This window comes from Nesoenas mayeri (genome assembly GCF_963082525.1).
Source record: "Nesoenas mayeri genome assembly, chromosome: 6".
In the NCBI taxonomy this organism is placed as follows: Eukaryota; Metazoa; Chordata; class Aves; order Columbiformes; family Columbidae; genus Nesoenas; species Nesoenas mayeri.
The window spans coordinates 16772222-16785698 of NC_137545.1; the positions used below are offsets into that span (position 1 = coordinate 16772222).

At 38.9% G+C, this 13477-nt stretch overlaps 1 protein-coding gene across 1 annotated transcript in view; it reads left to right on the forward strand.

The window, feature by feature from the left end:
- The window catches only part of STAT4 (signal transducer and activator of transcription 4), a 35150-nt gene extending 23914 nt beyond the window's left edge, over positions 1-11236 (forward strand). The window contains exons 14-23 of the mRNA XM_080346712.1: positions 993-1076; positions 1787-1885; positions 3057-3192; positions 4306-4358; positions 5113-5207; positions 5650-5786; positions 6199-6390; positions 7576-7642; positions 8139-8247; positions 10349-11236. Coding sequence (XP_080202838.1) covers positions 993-1076; positions 1787-1885; positions 3057-3192; positions 4306-4358; positions 5113-5207; positions 5650-5786; positions 6199-6390; positions 7576-7642; positions 8139-8247; positions 10349-10375 — 999 coding nt within the window. The 3' untranslated portion in view covers positions 10376-11236. The remainder of the gene's footprint in view (positions 1-992; positions 1077-1786; positions 1886-3056; positions 3193-4305; positions 4359-5112; positions 5208-5649; positions 5787-6198; positions 6391-7575; positions 7643-8138; positions 8248-10348) is intronic.
- The last annotated feature ends 2241 nt before the right edge of the window (positions 11237-13477 follow it).

Below are 13477 nucleotides of genomic sequence, written 5' to 3' on the forward strand. Positions count from 1 at the left end.
GGTCTAAGCTGGATTTTCTGTTTATCAAGGCAGATTTATTATTCAGATGCCTGAGGATCTCCTGCAGTCTCAACCTCTCATTTATACAACTATCTTCTGTTGCAGTGTCCTGTATGAGGCATTTCCCTAAGGAATAATTTTATTTTACGTTGACTGAAAGCCGAGTATTTCAATAAATTGAAACATTTTTATTTAGGATTTTTTGTTTCTCTTTTAGAAAATCTGACAAAACAAATATGTGACAGACAAAAATAAATAGGAAAAGGACAAACAGATTTTTATGCTTTGACTTCTGGGGATGGAAATGTATTTCAAAAGATCTGTTTCCCCAAGGAGCAGAGATTCAGATCTTTACAGAGCTATACTAGTTTGTAATCAACACAAAATGCTTGTACTGCAAACTTTAATCAAACAGGGGTTTTTTCTGTCCAAAAAACCTTCTTTTTTTAAAAATCAGATTTACTTTCAATGAATGATTTAGGTTTCTACTCCTTCAGTTAGTAGCATCTAAGGATAGTCAAAACAAACCTGTTGTAAAATGAGATCCTACTCATCATTAAAGCCGTGGCTTCTTGTTTCTATTTTGTTTCTCCTTGAAGTTTAACATCTTTGTTTAAATTGGAATCATCAATCAGTGAAGAAACTTTAGGAAAAGTTGGAGATGGTCTTTATCAGACACAAAAACTAATCTGTTACCTTCTTCTGCACAACACTGTTTAAAAGCAACGTTTTAAACAAATTAAAAACAAAAGTTAAGAGTGTTGCTTTAACAATGTCAAGGGGATTTTTAGATTAATCAGAAAAAAACACCAGTTCTGGACTAACTTCATGTCAGCGTTTAACAAACTGACAAATTACTTCTTGTCCTGCTCTACTTATATATTGGATATGTTTTTTCTTGCCCAATTGTGTAATCTGAGCAGTGGGACCACTGAACCAGTGCCAAATGCCACCTGTGCTCTCCCAGTTTTCCAACCCCCTCACTCCCGCAGGGCCCGCACATGGTGACCGAGGAGCTGCACTCCATCAGCTTCGAAACGCAGGTCTGCCTCTACGGACTGACCATCAACCTGGAAGTGAGTATATAAACAGCATTTTCCAGCACCTCAGATGAGAACAGACCTGTGGGGCCAGACTACAGGTCTGTCTATCCTGGATTTTGTCGTCAGCAGTAACCGTAAGCAGACAGGAGATTTTCAGAAGTTCGAGACAGAAAGTAGTACGCACAGGTTTACAGCAACATTTTTAGCCCTTCAGAAGCCCAAGTACTGGCTGTCATGGTAATTTTGTTATGCTATGCAAAGGTAATACATCTTACTGAGCAAAGACTGTGGGATCCATTGAAGTCAGTGACAAAATCCAGTCACAGAATCCATATGCACCAGCAGGCACATCCCTCCATTACACATTTTAAGTTAATGTCTTAGAGAAAGTCTGTGATACCAACTGCAAGTTATAGGCTGAGGACATCCCTGTGTGCCTAAAATGGACCTTCAGGTGGTAGTGGTAAGGACTGTCACAGATCACTCTTCTGGCTGCCTACCATTGTCATAGAATCATTTTGGTTGGAAAAGACCTTTAAGATCACCACGTCCAGCCATTAACCCAACACTGCCAAGTCCACATCTAAACCATGTCCTGCTCCGCAAGCTGAAGAACAGTATTTTGAGGAGTGGAGGAACAAAAAAGAAAGAAAGAAAGAAGATGCTAAAAGAAAACAAAGCATAACCCAGCACTAACACTTTCCATAGCAGCATTTACATACTGCGTTTGCTCTTTCCACCAGACCAGCTCGTTGCCTGTGGTGATGATTTCCAACGTCAGCCAACTACCCAATGCCTGGGCTTCTATTATTTGGTACAATCTATCAACCAATGATCCTCAGGTAGGTCTTCAGGTAGTCAGTACTAGTATGCAAGTACTGACTTTCTGTTTTTCCACATTTGGTTACCAAATATATTAATTATAAAAAGGCTGTGTTTCCCTCTTAAACTGGCCTTATTTTTCTCATGTACACTGTTATCAACAGCATACCTTAATGTTGTTCACTTTATCTTTTATTCCCCACGCAGACCTAAAACCATAGGCACGCTAAGCCTTCCTTTTTGTAGACTAAAGTAGTAGCTCTTAAACAGCTGTTCTAGTTTGAATTTGTCTTTTTTGGATACAATTCACCAAAACTATACAGGGTACAAAATAATCCTACTAGCACAATTCAAAACTGTCAAAATAGGTGTACAGGTGGCTCTGCAACGTTTCCTGGTGCATTTCCAGGAGCTGGTGCTTTCTACGAAGAAGATCAGAAGTGCCAGGTAGCACCTTCTAGAGGCTCTAGCCATGAGCATGCTGCCTCAGGATGTATTTTAGATTCAGTCACTGTATTTGCAGATTGTAGAACAGCGCTGTCAATAGCTCTCAGGCTTTCAGGCAGGGATTAGCAGCAGTCACACAGACTTTCAGAGGAGGGAAAGGGTAAGATAGTTTCCCATGGAGTGCACCTAAGAACCATGGCAGGTCAGCTGAGCAGCAGCTTGGACTTTGTGATCACCCTGTGATACTCCAAAGAGTCTTCTGCACAGTCTGTACTATGTTCATCACATGTACAGTCCAGAAACCAAATGCAAAACTAAGATGAGCCAAACAATTCAACAACATATCGCTGTACAAGCATGGAACCATTTGGGACTTCCATGCACTAAACACTATGATGAGACTATCTGCATTTGTTAGATAGGCTTTAAGCACATTTTCACTGTCTTAATAAATGATACGTAGCAAGGTATTTTATCATCCAAGGTGCACATACATTCTCTTGCTCCCTTTCCCTCCTCCCTTCCAACTCTGCCCAGGCACCAAAGTGGACCTTGCTGGGTGGCTGCAGGTGGGACGGCCAACACTCATTTACCCCAATTTGTGCTAATATATATGGATATATAATACAGACCTCCCCTTTTTACACTTCTGGATTCTGCTCAAGCACTTGCAGGCTTCTTTGGCAGCCCGTACCATATTTAATGGTTGCTAACTGTCTAAACAAACTACTAATTCTGTTGCAGAATTTGTCTTTCTTCAACAATCCCCCTGCTGCCACTTTAAGTCAGCTCTTAGAAGTGCTAAGCTGGCAGTTTTCGTCATATGTCGGTCGTGGACTCAATTCTGAGCAGCTCAACATGCTGGCGGAGAAACTTATGGGTAAGACAGTAGAAATATACAGATTTTAGTTGCTTTTGGGCTCTTATAGTTGATAGTTAACAGGCAACGACTTTAAGCATGACCTCCACTCCCAGAGCTGCCTTCAAAAATGCCACAAAACTTTTTTTTCTTTAAAGAAAAGCACATGTCAGCTTATTCTTACCACAAAGTGATTCAACTTCTGAACTCCCAGACTGCTAAACTGAAGAAAGAGGGCATGAGAGTCACATTGAACTGTGATGTTATTTTGTTTCCTTAGCAAGTCATTTATCTCTTGCATCTTGAACAAAAAGGAAGACTTTTTGCTTGCTGATGGGGTTTGGTTTGGGTTTTGTTTCATTTTAAGTACCTGTTCTTGTGGGTCTGTTTACTTCTGGGACACTTCCTTCACTGGTGACAGCACAGCAGAGGCCCCATAACTGCAATAGATGAACCATCGAACACTTTGATGTGACTGTCCCCTGGAAGGGAGAGGACTTAAGAAAAGCTGCAGAAGAAAATAAAGCCTTATCTGTTTCTGGAGAAGAAACAATTATATATCGTGAGCTGTAAGAAACCCCTAGCTGAGGGGGGTAACAATGCCTCTGCTGTCAGGCAAGAACACGAGCATTTGTCAGAGACCAGGGGGAATCTTTGCTGTTATTGCTTTCAAAGACTGGTTTCCCTGGTTGACAGTCACTTTCTCTGATGGTTTCTTGGAGATTCCTTGCTTAGTAGAGGTAGTGGATTTGAGAGGTGCCATTGTAAATCAACAACAATCCTAAGAAAGAAAAACTAGATTGTCTTAAAATATGGAAGCTCAAGATAGAGTGAAGGCCAAGAGAAGTAACACACAGGCTACAAACTGAAACTGAGCACATAGTTGCAGAAACAAAGTCCCAGACTAATTTAGGCAAATATTGCCAAAATTACTATGATCAGCTGCTTCAAAAGGATACAGAAAAGCTGTTGTACAGCCCCTAAGCATGCCCTTCTCAATGCCTCTCTAAGTCTGGATGTAATGTGCTCCCCCTTGCTAACCCATAGCTACACAGATATCAACCCATGTCTATTTCAAAACTTCAGAAAAATAGATTCACAGTTTGCCTTTTTTTTTCTTCTCCCCCCGCTCAGGACAACAAGTCAGTTACAATGATTATCAACTATCCTGGGCAAAGTTCTGCAAGGTACGGTTCTGAAAGTAAAACCAGGCTCCTCTTGTTCTTTCTACCCACACATGTGCTTTACTCTGTCTCTCTGGCGCTACTGATGAGATTCCCACTGGCCATACGTGGGACTCGTAGCCCAACACAATCACATTCATTTTTAAAAAATTAACTGTGAAAATAGCATTTCCAGAAGTTTAAAGCTTGGGCTAAGAGATCTACTCAGTTACATTGCTATGGATATCAGAAGCAGCCATCGCAGCATGCCCTATATATTTCTGTAATGTAAATTTCTGCTATCAAAGCATGTATTTTTCATAAAGCAAGCAGTAAATTTTTTCATATGCTCAGTTCTGACCTGAATTATTTCAAGTTGGTGATATATCCAGTAACTTTAATGTGGAATGGAAAGGTTTTTGAGAAGAGTAAACCCATTTTATTTATATTCACTACATTATTTAAACATATATAGAACCTTGGAAGGAAATTTAACTTTGTCATCATTTCTCTCAAAATGTAATTTCATAACCAGGAAGAAACAAATGTGATTTTTTGTTTCCTTGAAAAATGAGATGCTTCTAGTGTGTATCTTAAAAACCAATTGTTTTTGTATCAGGCTCAGAGACATTACTCAAAACAGCAGTTCACATTTTTCATTCTTGCTTGAACAAACTAGATTACTCTTAAGAAATTGAGATGGCCATATCATGTGAATATTGGTTAACACCACTCCCACAATTCTCTTGTGTGTTTTTTTTTTCTTTTTAACTATTAGGAACATTTGCCCGGGAAGTCTTTTACCTTTTGGGTTTGGCTTGAAGCAATCCTGGACTTAATTAAAAAGCACATCCTTCCTCTTTGGATTGATGGGTGAGCAAAGAAACAACTGAATATTGATCTCTCTCTGCTTTGTCTTTGTTCTTTATTAAGCTCAGTTTTAGCTATGCAGAAGAGAATTTGTAAGGAACATTGTACTTCTGTCTCTCTTTTCCTATTTATAACTTTTTGGAATGTTTGCCAAAAGGGAACACTATTGAATCTCTCAGAAATGCAGATTAAGATGTGTTTATCAGTTCTGTCAGTGGACAGTCAAGTACGGTGATAAATGTCGTCCTGCTTCATAGCACTTTGAGCTCAATGCCGCAATCCACACATAACTCACAGGAATCTTTTGTCAATAGTTCCAAGACCTTATAAAACTTTTGTAACCAGGCTTTGAACAACTGTATAAAGTTTGGCCAGATGCAGTTGCACAGATTGAAGTCTCTATTTTTTTCCAAAAGCAAACCCTTTATTTCCTGTTATGCTTCAGGTATGTAATGGGATTTGTCAGCAAAGAGAAGGAACGAATTTTGCTTAAAGACAAGACACCAGGAACCTTTTTATTACGGTTTAGTGAAAGCAATCTGGGTGGAATTACCTTTACGTGGGTGGATCAGTTAGAAAATGGTAAGTATCATCTTTGAAAAAGAATATTAACATCAAACTCTGCTATACACCTGTAACGCAAGACCCACAATTTATTTGGTTTAAAAGTAAAATTCATGTGTATCATGCCTTAGTATGGTTTCGGCCAAAATAGTAGTATCATATTTACTGAAACACAAACCAAAACACTGACAGTCTACCTCTCAGTTCTTTATATTAACCATATAAGTTTATTAGGAGGTGCACCTGCTTATTGCAAGCTTTAAATTTCTTTCCACATGTGCAGAAAGCATAACTTGAAAGATACCAACATTGGTACAAACAGGTAAAACCCACGCTAGTGTAAACTGATAAAGAAAGTAAAAAAAAAACCCTCCAGATGCTGATCTCCCAGTTATCAGTGGTTACGGCGCCTTTGTATTTTTATTTACAGGAGACGTAACATTTCATTCGGTGGAACCCTATAACAAAGGTCGCCTATCTGCGCTGCCTTTTGCTGACATACTGCGCGATTACAAAGTGATTATGGCAGACAACGTTCCCGAAAACCCTCTGAAGTATCTGTATCCAGACATTCCCAAAGATAAGGCCTTTGGCAAACACTACAGCTGTCAGCCAAGTGAAGGTTTGGGTTCCATTGCTGTATTTACCCTTTCTGCAAAGCAGCTGCCAAGTCAAGAGGCCATTTGAGGAATGGAGGAGGAAGGGAATAGATTAAGATGCCTCCTCTAATCGGCATCTGCAAGAGAACTGCTTTAATGCATGCTTATCATTTAGACAGCTTCATTTTATAAATATATCCCTGGTCTTGGGTATTATATTAGAGGCAATGACAACAATATTGAAAAGAAGCTAAGAAATACATCTTGGGGTAGAAAGAGTCAAAAAAATTAAGATTTTTTTTTTCCTGACTGATGCATTACAAAATTCAGTGCTCAGGCATTCAAATGAGATGAAACTGGAAAGTCATCCTGCTTATCAGCTCCATAATTGTGTTACACTGTAGCATGCTGTCTCTTTAATTTCAAGGAAATTCTGTAGTTTCCAAACAGCTTGGAAAACCTGCTTTTATTGCAGCAGCATAACCCCTGAGAACTGCACTGGAAAACAGAAAAAGGCTGGACAAGAATGGCTCCAAATATGTTCAGGCCCATGCTCTTTCTTATCCAAGTCAGGCCAGTTTTGGATCATTCTCGCACTCTCTCTAAAAAGCCCTCAAAGCCTTGATATTTTTTAAGAGAGAATACACATTCTTCCGAACTTACAGTACCAAAAGTTACAACTCCATTTGAATTCAATTTTCTACACTACTAAAAAAATATTTGGAGGCTACAAACGTTTTTCTTCTTCATTTTAATTCAGTGGACTTTGCCTAATGCTCCAATCTGCTAAAAAAAAATATGTATATGCTTAATTTCATGTAGAAGACATTGCTGAAGCTGTGTCTGTAGAGTTAAGAGTTCCATACAAGCATTTACAGACTGAAATCTAGATGCTCAAAGTTCCAAGGTTGTAGATCGGCAGTATATTTGCTTTTGAAGCCCTGATGAGATCTGTTTAATCTGTTACTGTATTGCATTCTGAGATGTCGATTCATATCAAGGGAGCACAGTCAATTACATGACTAAGACCTGAATTGAAAGACTAATCTCAGGAATTCCCCTCATTTTTATGGCTGTTTATTTGAGCATAAACAGGGAGGTTTCTTTTTTAATATATTATGGTCTACAGCACTTAAAGCAGATAATAATGTTCAAATAAATAATAAAATTACCAGTCAACATTTAATTTCTTTAATATTTACTTTTAGTCTCAAAGCCCTCTGATGGAGGAGGCAAAGGTTACGTTCCTTCTGTTTTTATCCCAGTCTCCAAAATGTAAGTACCCTTATAGATGTATTACACTTCAAATGTTATTTTTGTTAAATTTACATACTATTTCAAAGTTTTCCCTGCCTCCGTTCCCCTATTCAAATAGTTTGGGATAGTAACATATTGTTTTCATTTGGCCAAAAGATTGTTAAAGACAAGAAAGGGAATTAAAGAGCTTTACTTCTACAATGCTTTTCCTACCCATGTGGCAAAACATTTGTAAAAATTGAATGCAGACTTTACAGTACTCTGATCTGTTTGTCTTTCACTGTCTCCTTTTTCTCTCCAGCAGGTCATATTATAGAGCCAGGTTTATTCTCTCTTCCCTCGGTCTTATCTCCTACATTTTTAAACATATACCAGGTTGTTGGCCTGTGCCACCAGCAAGCCTCATACAGGCTTAACTAACTTTATAAGCATTCACCATACTCCTCTGCTATGCATCAAGCTAGAGGGATTTAGGTTGCTTTTAAGATTATTTTTGTGTTTTTTTTGTTTTAAGCTTAAATGATTCTACAGATCCACATTCTCCATCAGATCTTCTTCCAATGTCTCCAAGTGTTTATGCTGTGCTGAGAGAACACCTGAGTCCCACAGTGATCGAAACTGCTGTACGTTGTAAACTTTTCCATTCATAAGTTAATACTAAGCAAATGGGACATGTACAACATGGATGTTGGTTATACCAAGGTTGCTTGTACAATTAGGAAAAAATAGAGCTCTTTGACCACTTGCTGTATTATATTCTGAAACGATGGTGCAGCCATTACCTGTTCTAAACAGGACAGGATGCTGCAAGAATCTGTGAAAGCTCTGTGTTACAAGAAACTGTCCTACATGGTGGCCTGTGAATCATGAATGTCATAACTGAAAGGTCTCAGAGTTCTTGCACAAAGTCTTTACACTGACAAATGCATAATAATTACATTAATTCTGTAGATAGCACGAGGAACTTGACTTGCTCTGGGAAGCTGCGCAAGGAACATAGGAATTTCTGATTCAGCAAACTTGAACAACTTTTAGTGCTGCAAGTTTCTACATGGGGTACCAAAGTCAGAAATTAAAAGTCAACTGAAACACTTTTAGCAAATAGAACTAGTATTTACTTAGTATACAGAAAGACTGGGAAAATACTGTGCCAATGTCCTATTAAAAATATTTTCCTCTTTTGCTTATTGACTAGAAATTGTGTTCTGGATCATTGTGGCTTAGAGTCCTTAGAGCACTGCTGTATACCCACTGGGGATTTGTTCTGCAGACTTCTATCCAGAAACACAGCAGTGGTTTGGCTTTAACAGCTATTAAAGAAAACATCCTTCTCAATACTAGCTCTTTTTCTGTATGTTCAGTGATTTATGATCTTAAAATGGTTATGTATTTAAAAGCCTGCCAACTCCCCTTCAAATACCTCTCTGTAAACACTCCTCCTCACCCACAAACAGAACAAAACTAAACCATAATCCTGACTGTCAATGATTTGAAGCAGTTAAACTTTGCACACAAATAGAGAAGTTCTTTAATATCCACCAAGCTGAAGATCTGTTCAAGAGCAAAATATCTTTTTTGGCTTCTTCACCTTTTTCTCTGTTAGCACTCTTGGAAACTAGTTCTTCACCTAAAACTGAAATACTAGCCTAAATGAAAATTCTGTGTTAAAACCTACTGCACCCTATCTAAGACATGTCCCCACTTGCTTGTTGTTTGGTTTATACACATGAAAACACTTCTGACTTTCCAAACTGCATTTGTGAACACAAAGTTTTGCTAGTGAAAAGAATAGTTGGCTTCGCTTTTGTTTTTCATCAGGCTGCAGATGTTTTTAGTTTCTTTTAGCATGCACGGTCATTCTCAAACCAGGTCTGCCCAGAGCTTCCAAACCAGCTGTGACCACCAACATCTTTTGGAGTCGCAACCACACAAAAAAAGTGCGAACAAATTGGGAGAGTCCAATACAATCATGCTGCATTTTTTAAGGTTACTAGAGAAGTGGTTCAGTGCTGTTAGATAGTATTAATAGGTGAATCTCTGGAGGCTTTTGCTAGAAGTGTTTTCAAGTTCTCCTAGAAGTTAGGGGAGAAAAACAGTTTTGGAAGATGTTTAAAGAATTCCTTTTTCTATTCTATTTACCTCGCTAAAGGGGAATGAGGAAATTATGGAGGTTGTGGGGGTTTTTTTATCATCCCAAATTCACACAACATGACCTACTCTGGGGAAGAGTTGGCTGAGTACAGCAAGCAAATAATCTGCATTATTAAAGCAACACTTTTCCTCCAGGAGATGACAATAAAAGTCATCACGTGAGGCACAGAGAACAAAAGTGAAATCTGCAGTAGGACAAAATATCTACTACTCAACTCCATCTTAGCAAGAGATACTTTCTGCAGTCTTGCTGAATTCCCTTTTATTCCCTTACCCATTAGGAAAACAAAGACTCCATCAAGAACCTTGCTATACATATCCATAGGCTGCAAGAACCACAGAAGTTCATATAAAATATATGTCATTTTTATCGCAACTGTTTCCCACAGTGTTTTCTAATGAGCGCTCCTATACTTTGTAAAGGACCAGAAAGAGGATCCTCAGAACCTTACCAGTTTGTACTACACTGTCAAAATGACACTGCAGTCACCTTGCCAAGGTTTAATCTGCAGTTATTTCTGAATAAACAGCAGTAACTACTGTGAGACTAATATTTTCTTTCTTCTCTTCTAGCTGAGTTCTCCTTACTCAACTGACTGAAGTTCACATCCTGGAAAAATTAGGAATCCTGTGAACACTGGATGGGTTAAAGATGCAGTAATTATTTGCTTGTTTGTTTGGTCATTCTTTGTAAATCAGCATTTCCTTGAAAACATTATGTTATTCTTGGTGGCTCTTTCTGTTATGAATACCATGTAAACCAGGAATCTGCTCCCTAGGGATTGCACACAGCCTCCTGCAAGTCAGAATGGCTATCCTCTCTGATAAAAGGCCAAATCCTTTCTGGCTTGGAGGTTGCGTGACTTCAGTGGAGTCCAGCAGGGATAAATTTTACTTGCAGAATTAACGTCCATAGAATTGCTGTAAATACAAGCGTATAACAAAATGTTTCACTTCTGAGAACAGCCTATAAGGATAACTGATGACATTAATGCATTTGGGGAAATTAGCATTTATTATGTTAAAAAGTCTCTGTTTGATTATCATCTTGTATACCATTGGTTTAGCTTCTATTTTAAAGCGAAGATTCTCACTCCTCTGAGTTGAGATGTGCCATAGGTGTCCAGGGTTTGCTTGTGTTCCAAAGATGAACTACTTTCAACATAGATCTTTATCTGCTACCTGAGCAGAAGGTGTGGAAACCAGGCAGGCTGGGAAAAGAACAGAGTTCCAGAAGGCAAAGAGACACAAAACTGGTGGTGTCTCCATTTTACTATCTGGTAAACACAAACTGGGAAGCAGTTTTTTAAAATAGTTACTGAAGAGCTGCAGCATTTACTGACCGCTGGGCAATTTGTGCTACATGACAGAACGTTACGTGCCTGTCAGGGACTCATTTAATAAGAAGAATAACTATTTCTTATGTAAGTGGTAAATTGCCTTTTTGAAGTATTCTTCCCCCCCCCCCCCAGTATCATCCCTTAAAACTCTGTGAATAGAATAATAAACGGACAATTCCAAGGCCACTGCATTTCATGTATGCAGGCTTATTCAAGATTTAATTCTTGCCTACAGAATATATGGTTGAAACATGCAAAGCTCTTAAAATACATATGAAAACTTGAATGTTTGCACCTTACACTCTTCTTAAGTAGATACAAATCAGATAGGCAAGATGAAAACATAACCTCCTTGAATCAGTAAGACCTGGATTTTACTTTCATTTCTTCTTTTTTACTCACTCCTCTCACCCGTACTATTGACATCAGTTGAAAGCAACTGAATGAAAAAGATGAGATACTTCTGTGATACACAGGAGTAGATTTTAAATGAACAAACACATCTCTGTTCATTAATGAGTGATCCAAAGCAAGCTGCAGAGAGTAAGTAATTTTTCCTCAGAAAGCATAATGTATAAATAATGTTCCAGAACAATTAGAGCAACTATGTATATACTTTGGCAACACCTGTAATTTATATTATCAGTAAGAATAAAAACTGGTTTTGGCTTAAAGCTGGATACCTGGACTTTGGTGGAATTTTTCAAAATACAACAAAAACGGTCTTGCCATCTTTTTGTCAAACTGGAAGCAGTAACACAGGCTTCTAAAGCAGCAAACGTAACTTCACATCACATCACCCATTTCATGCCTTTTCATTCTAGCCTGTTCCCACAATCCTAACACAAACAAAATGTGGGGTACCCTATACTTCTGACCACCTGAAACTCATGAGAAGTACTGTAAAAAAGGTCCAGACACAGCACGCAAACCAATCTTCTGTCTCCTTCCCCCCTGCATCCCATGCAATGCAACTCTTCCAGCCTCTCAAGTCTTGACCTGAATACCATGTACTTTGTGTTACTGAATGGCATTGTTGATCAGGTTTTGGCATTATAATTTCTACTATTGTTTTAAAACAGATTTTCCAAGGGGCGGGTTTAACATTTAATTGAAAGGTATATATACAACTTCAAATCAGTTTGCTGCTTTAAAGGAACATCAGAGTAATTTTCTATAAGATAAACATATACACCCCAAGCCTCCTTCTGTTAAGAAAAAAAAAAAGACATTTTTCTCTTTATGCCACTATGAGTAAGAACAGGGTTCTCTAGTAAAATGATGACGGAAGAAGAGAAGAGAAAACAACTGTGAAAGGGATGCCTCAGATACTGCCAGAAGAAACGAAACATCTGCTTTTAAGTACTTTTACTAACTGTACTTGTGTTTTCACTGTGGTTTGCAGCAGAACAGTAAAAAATAACAGGAAAAAAAACCCCACGTAATTGTTTCATGCTTTTCTGCATCACTGTTACGGTTTTAATTAATCAAAGGTAAAAAGTGTCAGTTACCTTCTACTATAGCTTTCATTTACAGCCACATTTATGTCCCCTACTCAGCATTTCATGCCATGAAATTTAGCAAACAGAACTTCTAGATACTTGTTTCTTCCATGGACTAAGAATTGTCTCCTCTATCTAAGGAGACGGGTATACATGGGATACCAAAAAGGATCCAGGTATCCTGGAGAACCACACCAAAGCCTGGACTTGAACTTTCCTTCTTCCAGTCTTTGTTCCCACTTCATAATTAGACATGAACAAACAAGACGTTGCGTGTCTAAGTAGCTGTGGGAGCATCTTGGCAAATAAGACTGTTGAAAGAATGATGACATGGAGGAAAAGAAAACCTCATTATCAGTGGGAAGAAAATTCTGGGAACAGTTAAAACGCTCAGCCTCTTGACACTCATAAGCACTCCTAAAAGTTTCCATAACTGATGGACATCCGGGTTACGGTTCATAAGCCGACAACTGTGTCTGTACAATCCTTCAGTGCACTTACAGGCATTGCTTCCACCCGTGCAATGCAAATGGCTGAGAAAACAGTGGTTTTCACAGGGTTCTCTGCCCCAATACCACCTGCCAGAGCCAGCCTGTCACTACACCATGCAGCTAAAAAACATGAGATTTTCTTACGATGACAACGAAAATTAGGCCACCTTGCCTTCTATTGCTTACAGTTCAGAAGCACTTTTAACCTGCAGTGTTTTAAACCCCCCTAAATCGCGACGACGAGGTGAAGCAGCGGCCTAGGCGGGGAGCACCGGGCCAGGCCTCGCAGCGCCCACCGCCGCCTCAGGGTCTGCCCGGAGCAGCCCCTCTCACCATCGAGTCCGGCCCCTCCGCTCTTAGAACGCTGGC